Here is a 13,129-nt window from a genome sequence, read left to right on the forward strand (position 1 = left end):
TTTAAAATTTGGATCTAAGGACATGATGCTTTGGAAAGGAGGTTCTTATTTTGTTTTCAGAGAGGGTGAGAGTCTGTGGACTGCCGCTATCCGAATATGGTATTACGGATCACGACTTTCCTCATATGACCTCCGTCCACAGAGATGTCAGAAAAATCCTTCCCTAAGAGGGCAAGTTCTTTACAAATGAAAGATTATACAACAGAAGAGACATGGAAGATTTCTTTGGGCAAGCTGTTGAAAGGATAAAGTGATGGAAGAAGGTCAAGGCTTAATTAAATAAAGAATCTGCTTCCCTTGATAGGTTAGAACATAGGTGGGAGGAGTAAAGAGAACAGAATGCTGCTAGAAAGAGGAAGTGAGCTCAGAGATGCCATGCACCCCTCTCCCGGGCAGACACGGGAGCTCTGCTCCCTGAGGCAGATGGCAATGCAGCCAGCCACCAGGTCAGACATGCTGAATCATTCCTGGTAAGCGCACCTCATGCTGCAACATACATTATTAGAAATGGGTTAAGAGGCTGAAAATACTGGGCCAGGAAGTGTTTAAAAGAATACAGTTTTTGTGTTCTTATTTAGGGGCATAAGCTAGGAAGGCGGCCATGGTGCTGGGGACGCAGCCGCGCTGCTCAAATTACTACTATAAAGGGGGAAATTGAAGAAGGGAAGGAAGAAGAGAGAGAGAGAGAGAGAGAGAGAGAGAGAGATGGAAGAATGGATGAATTCAATCATTCATTGGAAAAATGAGTGAACCAAAGAATGAGGAGACCTAGAAGGATAAAATGTGCTGCATTCCCTGAGAGAGTCAGGTCATATGAAAGATGGACATTGTTTTGCACTGAGGAGGAGGATTTTTCCATTTTGCCTTCTTTGTGCTCCAAGCCCAGCCACAAGAGTGATGATGAGGACTGGGAGAAGAAGAGGTGAGGGTGTACCAGAATTCCCTGGTATAAGTTATCACCCAAACTGTAGCCAAATCACCTGACCTGAGACAGCTGATCTACATGCTGGACCCTAACTGGCAGTTTGACAACTCTAACATTTTAACCAAGTTTGTGAAGATCAAGGAAGCAAAAATCGCCCCGTTACAGGATGGCAGGATCCTTACATGATGGAAGCAAGACATCAATACCATACTGGTATTTGGGGGTCTGATGGGTTTGTGGGGTCTTTGCCACACTCCACCTAGCATCAGGGATTCCCTCGTTTACTGATTTGATGGAGATCGGTGCATTCATCATATGTGTGCATGTCACACATTAGTGGGCATCAATGTGTACATGTTTATCCTGTGTGTGGATGCGTCTGTTGATGAGATTTATATCCCAAGTCCGACAGAACATGATCAATGAAAGGGAACACTGTTTTCCAGATATGACAGGGCAATTATTTAAATGAACTCATAAGGGTTGGATGGCATGCAAAGGACCAATGAGAGTTCAAGGAATACCGAATCCAGGCATGACAAAGTAGGTGGCAGACAGAATTCTGACAAAAGGAAGTAGATAGCGTGACATCCATCCCACTGCAGAAGAGCAACTGGGCGGAGACACTTTTCTCTAAGCAGGAGACAACTCGTCACTCAACATGCTCCAGTGGAGTTCAAACATCCAGTGACTTACAGCCAGTACGAATTAAACTATTCATCAAATGAAACCTAATTTTCTCTGATTTTGAGTATACATTTGTGTCCCTTCCTGATTAATCTACTCTTTATCCTCTTAAGTCCCAATACCTCACTCTGATATCTGTCACATCTTTCCAGTTGACATGTTTTTCCCTCAAGCTTTATCCCGCCCCGAGATCCTACAACTTTTGTCCCCTCTCCACTACTCCCTAGACAGCCATCTTGTCCTTTACCACACCAAGCATTCCCAGTCCATCCTCTCCAAGGGGAAAGACCATAAATCCTGCTTTGTTTTGAGGCATGTATTTCTGTGATGTCCCATCCACCAAACATAATCCATCATTCACCAAAGAACAAAACATGTTCACAAATTTTTATTTTTCGAGCAAGAATATTCCATTGGAAAAAAATACCAGGATTAAGAGAAGACCTGCGGTATCTCTGAAAAAAACACATTCCCCAAACACAGTTTTAAGTGTGCCCCTCAAATTTTGAGAATTTCACTTTAACAGATCTTCACCAAATCGTAGGCATAGATATGGAAGTCATTATTAAACTTGATGAAATACACAGAAGGTTTGGTGGGAACTTGGCAAATAATTTTACCTATCTCTTGGGTTCCATCTTTTTTGTTGTACTGCACACCTTTGCCTGCCAAGGAATCCCTGCCTAATTCCAAAGTCACCTCTACTGGAGGACATTCAGGCATGATGTGGACGTTGCCTTCAATGGAGTCATCAAGATGGTGGTAAAGGTACAGGACTGGATCATTCTCCTTGACAATGTAGAAACAGGTCATCCTGGTCTGCACCTCATCTGGGACCATGACACTGCATGCCTCCTTTGAGCCTGGCATGATGTGGAGGTTGCCTTCAAGGTAGTCATCCAGGAGGTGGTAAATATACAAGACCGGATCTTTCTTGTAGGTAATATAGAACCAGGTCTTCATGATTGGCACCTCTTCTAGGACCATCCCATTCCAGTCTTCCTTAGAGCCATTTGTGCCCGTGAATGTATGTTTCACTGCTCTGCCAACTATGGTGTTTGACAGATGAATGTCTGTCACCTGAGGAAATGGCACATTATTAGGCAGGATCTTGAGGTTTAAAATCCTTTCATCGCTGTGAAGCTCCAAGCCATAGACACAATCAATCCCATCATATTTCAACAAATAGAGAGAGGGATATGTTGGCAGTTGATCTAGAATGATGGCTTTCCACTGGGTGACTGGTTCATTGGCTTCCTTCCAGCCATGAGAAATTTGGCGGCCAACAATATTCTCCAGGGCCTCAAAAGGCTTACTCAGTTTTTGCTTCTGGAGAGTTCGCCCATTCTTCTTCTGGAGAGATGGCATGCATCTTATACTAAGAGGCATCTTTATCATGGTGGTAGTTTTACTGAGATAGGCCACAACACTCCTGTTCCACTGTCTCTTGGCTCTCTTTCTGTGCTTGGGCTTCATAGCTGCCAATCTCTGCATTGGAAGAATTCTTCAGTTTCAATCAGACACAAAGTGGTTTCCTCCACCATAAGTGCCTGCAAGGTTAAGAAGGGGAGGTTGCGATGTCAAGATTCTTTTCTGGAAGATCTTTGGGGAATGTGATAAAGGCAGTGCTGAATAGATTTGGGCTGCCTAAATGTAATTTGGTCTTAAGAAATTCATAGGAAAATTATCAAACTATTGTCTACAGCTCAGTATATGTGTATCAGAGACATATTCCTGCTGCCCAAAGGCAATGGACCTCTACTGAGAAACCTAATTCCGGACTGACTGTGTCAATGAGAGGAGACTGGATGCCTATGCCCAAAGTGAGAAAGAAAAATCTGAACAGATGGCAAAGAATTCGAAGGACAGCCACTTCTCTCCTTCCCACTCAAGCTGTTGGTTAGGTGGTTGATCCAAAACCACCTGCCCAAGGTCATGGCACTCCAGTCCACTGGTTCTATGTATTGTGTCTCGTGATCCAGAGCCAAGTTTATTACATAAAGCTATTCCATGTCTTCACTAGAGAAGTGAGTTTTGTGAGACAAACTGCAAAAATAAAGACTCATTAATCTGGGCAACAGCACCATTTAGAAATAATTAATATCTTTTAAAACACATATGGACAAAGAGGATCTTCGCCCCTTTCGTGAACTGATGAATTGGACATTGATAGCAAAGATAAAGTGGGAAGAATACCTGGCATTCACTGTCCCCACAGCCATCAAATATAGAAGCTGTTAACAACATAAATTTTAGACTCACAGGAGATTTGAAGGGAACCTCTCTGGGATTACAGAGGTCCATGTTTCTTCCTAAACATATTTACAAAAAGAAAATATCTTGGCTCTCCTGATTCCATCTTCTGGAAATGTTCAGCTGCCTAATCTTATTGAACAGTTGTGGAGCCCAAGAGCTGAACTCACCTCCTCAGCCACCGTGAAGATAGTCAGCCCACCTTCACAGAAGACTAGTGCTTCATGTGGAACAGTGTTGCCACCCCCAACCAAAGCTTTGTGACATCATCAAGACTCTACTTAGGTCATTAAACCCCTCATAGGCAGTTTTCTTCCCTTCTAACCCACAGAAATATCCAGCATACATGTCCTATAATGTTGCTCACACAGCCCCCTGGAGACCCAAAATAAAACCTCACTTATCTTCCCAAATACATGAGTCATATTTTGCCAGGTAACCCAATCTCTTTTTGTGCATTTTCTGTAAAAAAGTCTTTGGTGTTTGAGTCAACAACTCACATGTATTTTTTTTTCTAGCTCCAATCTCTTTATTGTTTATCTACTATTGATTTTTATATTACTTCATAATAATGAATATCAAAATTTCCACTTCGTTTCCTCCTCCCACTTTCTTCTCGCTCCCCCACCAAACCTCTCCACTCCTATTCCAATTTAAATTGAGGGCAGGGTACCTTGACCTGTTTGAAGTCCAAGCCTACCCTTCATCCATCGAGATTTAGGAAGGCAAGCATCCACATAGAATATGATCACAAAAAAGCCAGTATATGAAGTGCAGACAAATGTCAGTGCCATTATCATTGGCTTCTCAGTCTGGTCCAATTGTCAGCCACATTCAGAGCTTCCACTTTGATTCCATGTTCTTTCATTCCCAGGCCACAGGTTTAGTTGAAACCCCCTTTGTTCAGGCACAGTGTCTCAGTGTGTGGACCAAGCCATTTTATTCCTGACATCCTTGCTCTTATTCTCCATCAGTCGGCTATTCAACTGGAGCTTGGAAGCTCCATCTAGTTTTCTGATTTTTACCCTGACTTGATCTCCATCTTGGCCATACAAAAGTTCCATGGTGATATTCAAGATAGTCATCAGTCTGACTATAGGATAAGGCACCCATTGTGACTATAGACATGGCACAGTGCAGTCAACCTCTCCTCACCTGCCCAAGTTCCTCTAGGGGGTCACCCCATGCCTCTAAGAACCCCTCGAGAGATAATGATCTTGACAACCCCAGAATGGCCTACTCAATTAATATCATCAGTGTATGTGCATTAACTTGCGTGTGTGTGTGTGTGTGTGCGTGTGTGTGTTTAAATCACAATAAAAACAAATGGATTGTAATATTGAAATTTCTTCTCATCTTGAGAAGAATGTTTGCTACAGAAATACTGTCATAGTAGTACTGAGAGTGTAAGCTGTCTCAGCAAGGAGAAGTAACTAGAGGAATCCCCCAGGAGTTAGGCTCAGTGTCCCAGGAATTACGCCCAAGGAAAGTCAATGAACTCATGGATGGAAGATAAAACTCAGCCTAAATAACACTCCAAATCATTTAGGTGGAACATGAGATACTCTTGCAACAGTTTCAAGATGTCAAAAATGCCTGGACTAGAACATAAGGGGAACACAATGATGTGGAGCTGAAAGTGCATGGCAAAACTGATTGGATCTGGCAAAAATTATGGAAGCATACCAAGGAAACCACCAGGGGGACAAAACCCTAAGAAATCTGTATGACAACATATCATGTTTACAATTCTGTGATTTTTAGACAAAGGAAAGATCCTAAATATGTCACTGCCACACTGGTGATGATTAACCCATTCCATCGTAGTGTGACTCCCTGTTGTGTTTAAGATAACCTGTCAATTCTGTCTATTTAGGTACAGGGAAATTTGCATTGTTTGCAGAGATTAACTAACAGCATCATTTACTGAGAAGCAAAGGCAAGGCAAAGCAATCATAGCCATGTTGTTGAATGCTGATGATGTTATTGGGAGTTTTGTGGGTATTTTCTTAAAGGGAAATCATTGGTGACTCTCATGCATGAAGAGATCCTATCTCTGTGATGTGTCTGGAAGGACTGAAATAAATAAACTAAAATAGTTTTTTTTTCTCACCTTCTAGTAACATTTTTTTTTGCTATATCCAAATAAGTGTGTTGCATGAGTTTCTTCCACTCCTTCAGCCAATAGCCACTGAGATACCAGCCCATTGAGGTGTGGTCTCTCTCTGTTTCAAAAACCAACATTTACCTTCAGCTTGATCTCTTGCTTCCAGTTTCCCTTCCGGCCTCTATGCTTTTTTCCTGATCCCGCTGAGGGCTTTTGTCAGGGATGGTCATCTGTAAGTTTTTGCCCTTTAAAGATATAATCATTCTTTTAATCACAATTCTAAACTGGTGTGGGGGATTATTTGACTAAGGAAAGGAGAAAGCATACATATAGGCAGGAAACCTTACCTTTGCAAATGACCCATTTGGACGCCCTACTTCAGGCTCCTCTCTTCTCCTATTCTTGTTTTTTTTTATTAGTTTAGGACAAGATTAAAACTCAATATAAATGTCTGTGAACACTGAATGAGTTAAGTATGTGTGACCACCTTGATGTCTGCCTGTCTGACAAAAGGGGCAGAGTTCATGGGCATCTGACGCATAGCACAGGATTGTCAGCAATCAATCTCTGGTCCACCTAACTCTACAGCATAAGAGTTGTCATGGTTGCTCATCTGATCCTCTTCATATGATCTCCATCCACAGAGATGTCAAAAAAATCCTCCCCTGAAAAGGCAAGTTCTTTTCAAATGAAAGATTATACAGCAGAAGGGACATGGAAGATTTATTAGGGCAAGCTCTTGAAAGGATAAAGTGATGGTAGTAATTCATTGCTTAATTAAATAAAGAAACTGCTTCCCCTGTTAATTTAGAACATTGGTGGGAGGAGAAAGAGAACAGAATGCTGGGAGCAAGAAGCAGTGTGCTCAGAGACACCATGATCCACTCTCGTGGGAAGACGTGATAGCTCTCCTCTCTGAGGCAGAGGGCAATGCAACCAGCAACCAGGTTAGACCTGTTGAATCTTTCCTGGTGAGCACACTCGTGATGCTACATAGATTATTAGAAATGGGTTAATAGGCTAAATTAATGGGCCAGGCAGTGTTTAAAAGAATCGTTGGTGTGTAATTATTTCTGGAAATTAGCTAGCGAGGCTGCCCTGGTGCTGGTTACACAGCTCCGCTGCTCAAATTACTACAGAATGGCACTCAGACATGTGGAAAACTGAATCCACTGAAAGCCTGAGAAAGCCCGGGAACGAGTAAAGCATGTTTTCTTTTTAGCAGCTATATCTCGGGTCTGCACTACTTGCTAGTAGCAAGCAAGCACACTCATTTAAGAGAAGATTCCTGACTCACCTTCAGCTGCAAAAGCCTGCTGCTGTTAAGTGGTCCTGCCACGAAACATTTAAATGGTGTTGATAAAAGCCAGCTGAATGCATGTTTGTTTTCAGCAGCAGCAGGAAAAAAAATGTGATGTTTTAAAATGCCGGAATTCTGGGCCATCCTGCCAGAACAAACTATGACTGTTTGAGTCAGGAGGGCCAGCTACAAAGAGAGGGCTTGAGTGTTGTCTTTGGCAGCTTGTTTGATGGCAAGGACCTTGAAACACTGTAGACTTGTGGCACTGAATGCGGCTCTGGCCGGTACCTCAGCCATAAGGTTGGAATGGCAGAAAGCTAAGGAATAGGCTACATCTAGCTGGCAAAGCCACCTTTTCGTCATATTGAGATTGCTGTGTAAATTAAGGATTCATGTGGTCAAAATCAAAGAGAGATATTGAGTAAAGAGAGATTCAAAGACAAAGAAAATTTTTAAATGATTTACAGTGTGTTAAAAATATGTGCAGGCTAAAAGTTGAAGTTCTTAAAGTTAAAATAAAATGAAGAGAGTTGTTGGTTGCAGTAGTACACACCTTTGATCCCAACACTTGGGAGGCAGAGAGAGATTGACCTCTGTAACTTCAAGGTGTGGTAGCACATACCTTGAATCCCAGTGCCGAGAAGGCAGAGACAAACAGGTCTCTGTGAATTCAGGTGTAGTACCATACACCTTTGATCCCAATGCTGGGAGGCAGAGACATGTGGATCTCTGAAACTTCAAGGACAGCCTGTTCTACAGAGTTATTCCAGGTCAACGATACAGAGAACCTGTCTCAAAAGGCAAAAAATAAAAAGGAAAAATAAATTAGAGCTTAAATTGAAGCTAACAAAGATGGAAAATACACAGAGAATTTTGATACTGTATGCTATTGTGCTCTGTTTGAATCATTTGAATGCTGAGGAAGGAGCAATAGCTGCTAAAAGATATTTGTTTATAAATGCTGCTGAACTAATCCCACATAGATATTTTGAAAGTGCCTTGACTTTAAAATTTGGATCTAAGGACATGATGCTTTGGAAAGGAGGTTCTTATTTTGTTTTCAGAGAGGGTGAGAGTCTGTGGACTGCCGCTATCCGAATATGGTATTACGGATCACGACTTTCCTCATATGACCTCCGTCCACAGAGATGTCAGAAAAATCCTTCCCTAAGAGGGCAAGTTCTTTACAAATGAAAGATTATACAACAGAAGAGACATGGAAGATTTCTTTGGGCAAGCTGTTGAAAGGATAAAGTGATGGAAGAAGGTCATTGCTTAATTAAATAAAGAATCTGCTTCCCTTGATAGGTTAGAACATAGGTGGGAGGAGTAAAGAGAACAGAATGCTGCTAGAAAGAGGAAGTGAGCTCAGAGATGCCATGCACCCCTCTCCCAGGCAGACACGGGAGCTCTGCTCCCTGAGGCAGATGGCAATGCAGCCAGCCACCAGGTCAGACATGCTGAATCTTACCTGGTAAGCACACCTCATGCTGCAACATACATTATTAGAAATGGGTTAAGAGGCTGAAAATACTGGGCCAGGAAGTGTTTAAAAGAATACAGTTTTTGTGTTCTTATTTAGGGGCATAAGCTAGGTAGGCGGCCATGGTGCTGGGGACACAGCCCCGCTGCTCAAATTACTACTATAAAGGGGGGAATTGAAGAAGGGAAGGAAGAAGAGAGAGACAGAGAGAGAGAGAGAGAGAGAGAGAGAGAGAGAGAGAGATATGGAAGAATGGATGAATTCAATCATTCATTGGAAAAATGAGTGAACCAAAGAATGAGGAGACCTAGAAGGATAAAATGTCCTGCATTCCCTGTGAGAGTCAGGTCATATGAAAGATGGACATTGTTTTGCACTGAGGAGGAGGATTTTTCCATTTTGCCTTCTTTGTGCTCCAAGCCCAGCCACAAGAGTGATGATGAGGACTGGGAGAAGAAGAGGTGACGGTGTACCAGAATTCCCTGGTATAAGTTATCCCCCAAACTGTAGCCAAATCACCTGACCTGAGACAGCTGATCTACATGCTGGACCCTAACTGGCAGTTTGACAACTCTAACATTTTAACCAAGTTTGTGAAGATCAAGGAATCAAAAATCGCCCCGTTACAGGATGGCAGGATCCTTACATGATGGGAGTCAGACATCAATACCATACTAGTATTTGGGGGTCTGATGGGTTTGTGGGGTCTTTGCCACACTCCACCTAGCATCAGGGATTCCCTCGTTTACTGATTTGATGGAGATCGGTGCATTCATCATATGTGTGCATGTCACACATTAGTGGGCATCAATGTGTACATGTTTATCCTGTGTGTGGATGCGTCTGTCGATGAGATTTATAGCCCAAGTCCTACAGAACATGATCAATGAAAGGGAACACTGTTTTCCAGATATGACAGGGCAATTATTTAAATGAACTCATAAGGGTTGGATGGCAGGCAAAGGACCAATGAGAGTTCAAGGAATACCGAATCCAGGCATGACAAAGTAGGTGGCAGACAGAATTCTGACAAAAGGAAGTAGATAGCGTGACATCCATCCCACTGCAGAAGAGCAACTGGGCGGAGACACTTTTCTCTAAGCAGGAGACAACTCGTCACTCAACATGCTCCAGTGGAGTTCAAACATCCAGTGACTTACAGCCAGTACGAATTAAACTATTCATCAAATGAAACCTAATTTTCTCTGATTTTGAGTATACATTTGTGTCCCTTCCTGATTAATCTACTCTTTATCCTCTTAAGTCCCAATACCTCACTCTGATATCTGTCACATCTTTCCAGTTGACATGTTTTTCCCTCAAGCTTTATCCCGCCCCGAGATCCTACAACTTTTGTCCCCTCTCCACTACTCCCTAGACAGCCATCTTGTCCTTTACCACACCAAGCATTCCCAGTCCATCCTCTCCAAGGGGAAAGACCATAAATCCTGCTTTGTTTTGAGGCATGTATTTCTGTGATGTCCCATCCACCAAACATAATCCATCATTCACCAAAGAACAAAACATGTTCACAAATTTTTATTTTTCGAGCAAGAATATTCCATTGGAAAAAAATACCAGGATTAAGAGAAGACCTGCGGTATCTCTGAAAAAAACACATTCCCCAAACACAGTTTTAAGTGTGCCCCTCAAATTTTGAGAATTTCACTTTAACAGATCTTCACCAAATCGTAGGCATAGATATGGAAGTCATTATTAAACTTGATGAAATACACAGAAGGTTTGGTGGGAACTTGGCAAATAATTTTACCTATCTCTTGGGTTCCATCTTTTTTGTTGTACTGCACACCTTTGCCTGCCAAGGAATCCCTGCCTAATTCCAAAGTCACCTCTACTGGAGGACATTCAGGCATGATGTGGACGTTGCCTTCAATGGAGTCATCAAGATGGTGGTAAAGGTACAGGACTGGATCATTCTCCTTGACAATGTAGAAACAGGTCATCCTGGTCTGCACCTCATCTGGGACCATGACACTGCATGCCTCCTTAGAGCCTGGCATGATGTGGAGGTTGCCTTCAAGGTAGTCATCCAGGAGGTGGTAAATATACAAGACCGGATCTTTCTTGTAGGTCATATAGAACCAGGTCTTCATGATTGGCACCTCTTCTAGGACCATCCCATTCCAGTCTTCCTTAGAGCCATTTGTGCCCGTGAATGTATGTTTCACTGCTCTGCCAACTATGGTGTTTGACAGATGAATGTCTGTCACCTGAGGAAATGGCACATTATTAGGCAGGATCTTGAGGTTTAAAATCCTTTCATCGCTGTGAAGCTCCAAGCCATAGACACAATCAATCCCATCATATTTCAACAAATAGAGAGAGGGATATGTTGGCAGTTGATCTAGAATGATGGCTTTCCACTGGGTGACTGGTTCATTGGCTTCCTTCCAGCCATGAGAAATTTGGCGGCCAACAATATTCTCCAGGGCCTCAAAAGGCTTACTCAGTTTTTGCTTCTGGAGAGTTCGCCCATTCTTCTTCTGGAGAGATGGCATGCATCTTATACTAAGAGGCATCTTTATCATGGTGGTAGATTTACTGAGACAGTCCACAACACTCCTGTTCCACTGTCTCTTGGCTCTCTTTCTGTGCTTGGGCTTCATAGCTGCCAATCTCTGCATTGGAAGAATTCTTCAGTTTCAATCAGACACAAAGTGGTTTCCTCCACCATAAGTGCCTGCAAGGTTAAGAAGGGGAGGTTGCGATGTCAAGATTCTTTTCTGGAAGATCTTTGGGGAATGTGATAAAGGCAGTGCTGAATAGATTTGGGCTGCCTAAATGTAATTTGGTCTTAAGAAATTCATAGGAAAATTATCAAACTATTGTCTACAGCTCAGTATATGTGTATCAGAGACATATTCCTGCTGCCCAAAGGCAATGGACCTCTACTGAGAAACCTAATTCCGGACTGACTGTGTCAATGAGAGGAGACTGGATGCCTATGCCCAAAGTGAGAAAGAAAAATCTGAACAGATGGCAAAGAATTCGAAGGACAGCCACTTCTCTCCTTCCCACTCAAGCTGTTGGTTAGGTGGTTGATCCAAAACCACCTGCCCAAGGTCATGGCACTCCAGTCCACTGGTTCTATGTATTGTGTCTCCTGATCCAGAGCCAAGTTTATTACATAAAGCTATTCCATGTCTTCACTAGAGAAGTGAGTTTTGTGAGACAAACTGCAAAAATAAAGACTCATTAATCTGGGCAACAGCACCATTTAGAAATAATTAATATCTTTTAAAACACATATGGACAAAGAGGATCTTCGCCCCTTTCGTGAACTGATGAATTGGACATTGATAGCAAAGATAAAGTGGGAAGAATACCTGGCATTCACTGTCCCCACAGCTATCAAATATAGAAGCTGTTAACAACATAAATTTTAGACTCACAGGAGATTTGAAGGAAACCTCTCTGGGACTACAGAGGTCCATGGTTCTTCCTAAACATATTTACCAACAGAAAATGTCTTGGCTCTCCAGATTCCATCTTCTGGAAATGTTCAGCTGCCTAATCCTGTTGAACAGTTGTGGAGCCCAAGAGCTGAACTCACCTCCTCAGCCACCGTGAAGATAGTCAGCACACCTTCACAGAAGACTAGTGCTTCATGTGGAACAGGGTTGCCACCCCCAACCAAAGCTTTGTGACATCATCAAGACTCTACTTAGGTCATTAAACCCCTCATAGGCAGTTTTCTTCCCTACTAACCCACAGAAATATCCAGCATACATGTCCTATAATGCTGCTCACACAGCCCCCTGGAGACCCAAAATAAAACCTCACTCATCTTCCCAAATACATGAGTCATATTTTGCCAGGTAACCCAATCTCTTTTTGTGCCTTTTCTGTAAAAAAGTCTTTGGTGTCTGAGTCAACAACTCACATGAATGTTTTTTTTTCTAGCTCCAATCTCTTTATTGGTTATCTACTATTGATTTTTATATTACTTCATAATAATGAATATCAAAATTTCCACTTCGTTTCCTCCTCCCACTTTCTTCTCACTCCCCCACCAAACCTCTCCACTCCTACTCCAATTTATTTATTTATTTATTTATTTATTTATTTATTTTTATTGTGAAAAGAAGAAAAAGAGACATAAAAAAAACAAGTTTCCACCTCCTCCCAGCCTCCCATTTCCCTTCCCTTCCTCCCACCCTTCTCCCCTCCTCCCACCCTTCTCCCCCTTCCCCCCACTCCTCTCCCCCCCTCCCTCTCCAGTCCACAGAGCAGTCTGGGTTCCCTGCCCTGTGTTAAGTCCTAGGTCCTCCCCCCTCCGTCCATATCTAGGAAGGTTAACATCCAAACTGGCTAGGCTCCCACAAAGCCAGCACATTAAGTAGGATCAAAACC

General features: G+C 42.5%; 2 protein-coding genes across 2 annotated transcripts; both read right to left on the reverse strand.

Annotated features, from left to right (window-relative positions):
- Positions 1-2,149: 2,149 nt before the first annotated feature.
- LOC121443816 (spindlin-2-like) lies at positions 2,150-2,908 on the reverse strand (the record flags this gene model as incomplete). Its single annotated transcript, XM_041645594.1, has 2 exons — positions 2,150-2,349; positions 2,497-2,908. Coding segments are annotated over 2 exons (612 nt in total), but the record flags the coding sequence as incomplete, so codon positions are not given.
- Positions 2,909-10,443: 7,535 nt separating this feature from the next.
- Positions 10,444-11,202, reverse strand: LOC121443820 (spindlin-2-like; the record flags this gene model as incomplete). The annotated part of the gene is made up of 2 exons (XM_041645596.1): positions 10,444-10,643; positions 10,791-11,202. Coding segments are annotated over 2 exons (612 nt in total), but the record flags the coding sequence as incomplete, so codon positions are not given.
- Positions 11,203-13,129: the final 1,927 nt, after the last annotated feature.

This window comes from Microtus oregoni, unplaced genomic scaffold (genome assembly GCF_018167655.1).
Source record: "Microtus oregoni isolate MIOR12 unplaced genomic scaffold, Mior012 000113F_000, whole genome shotgun sequence".
Classification (NCBI taxonomy): domain Eukaryota; kingdom Metazoa; phylum Chordata; class Mammalia; order Rodentia; family Cricetidae; genus Microtus; species Microtus oregoni.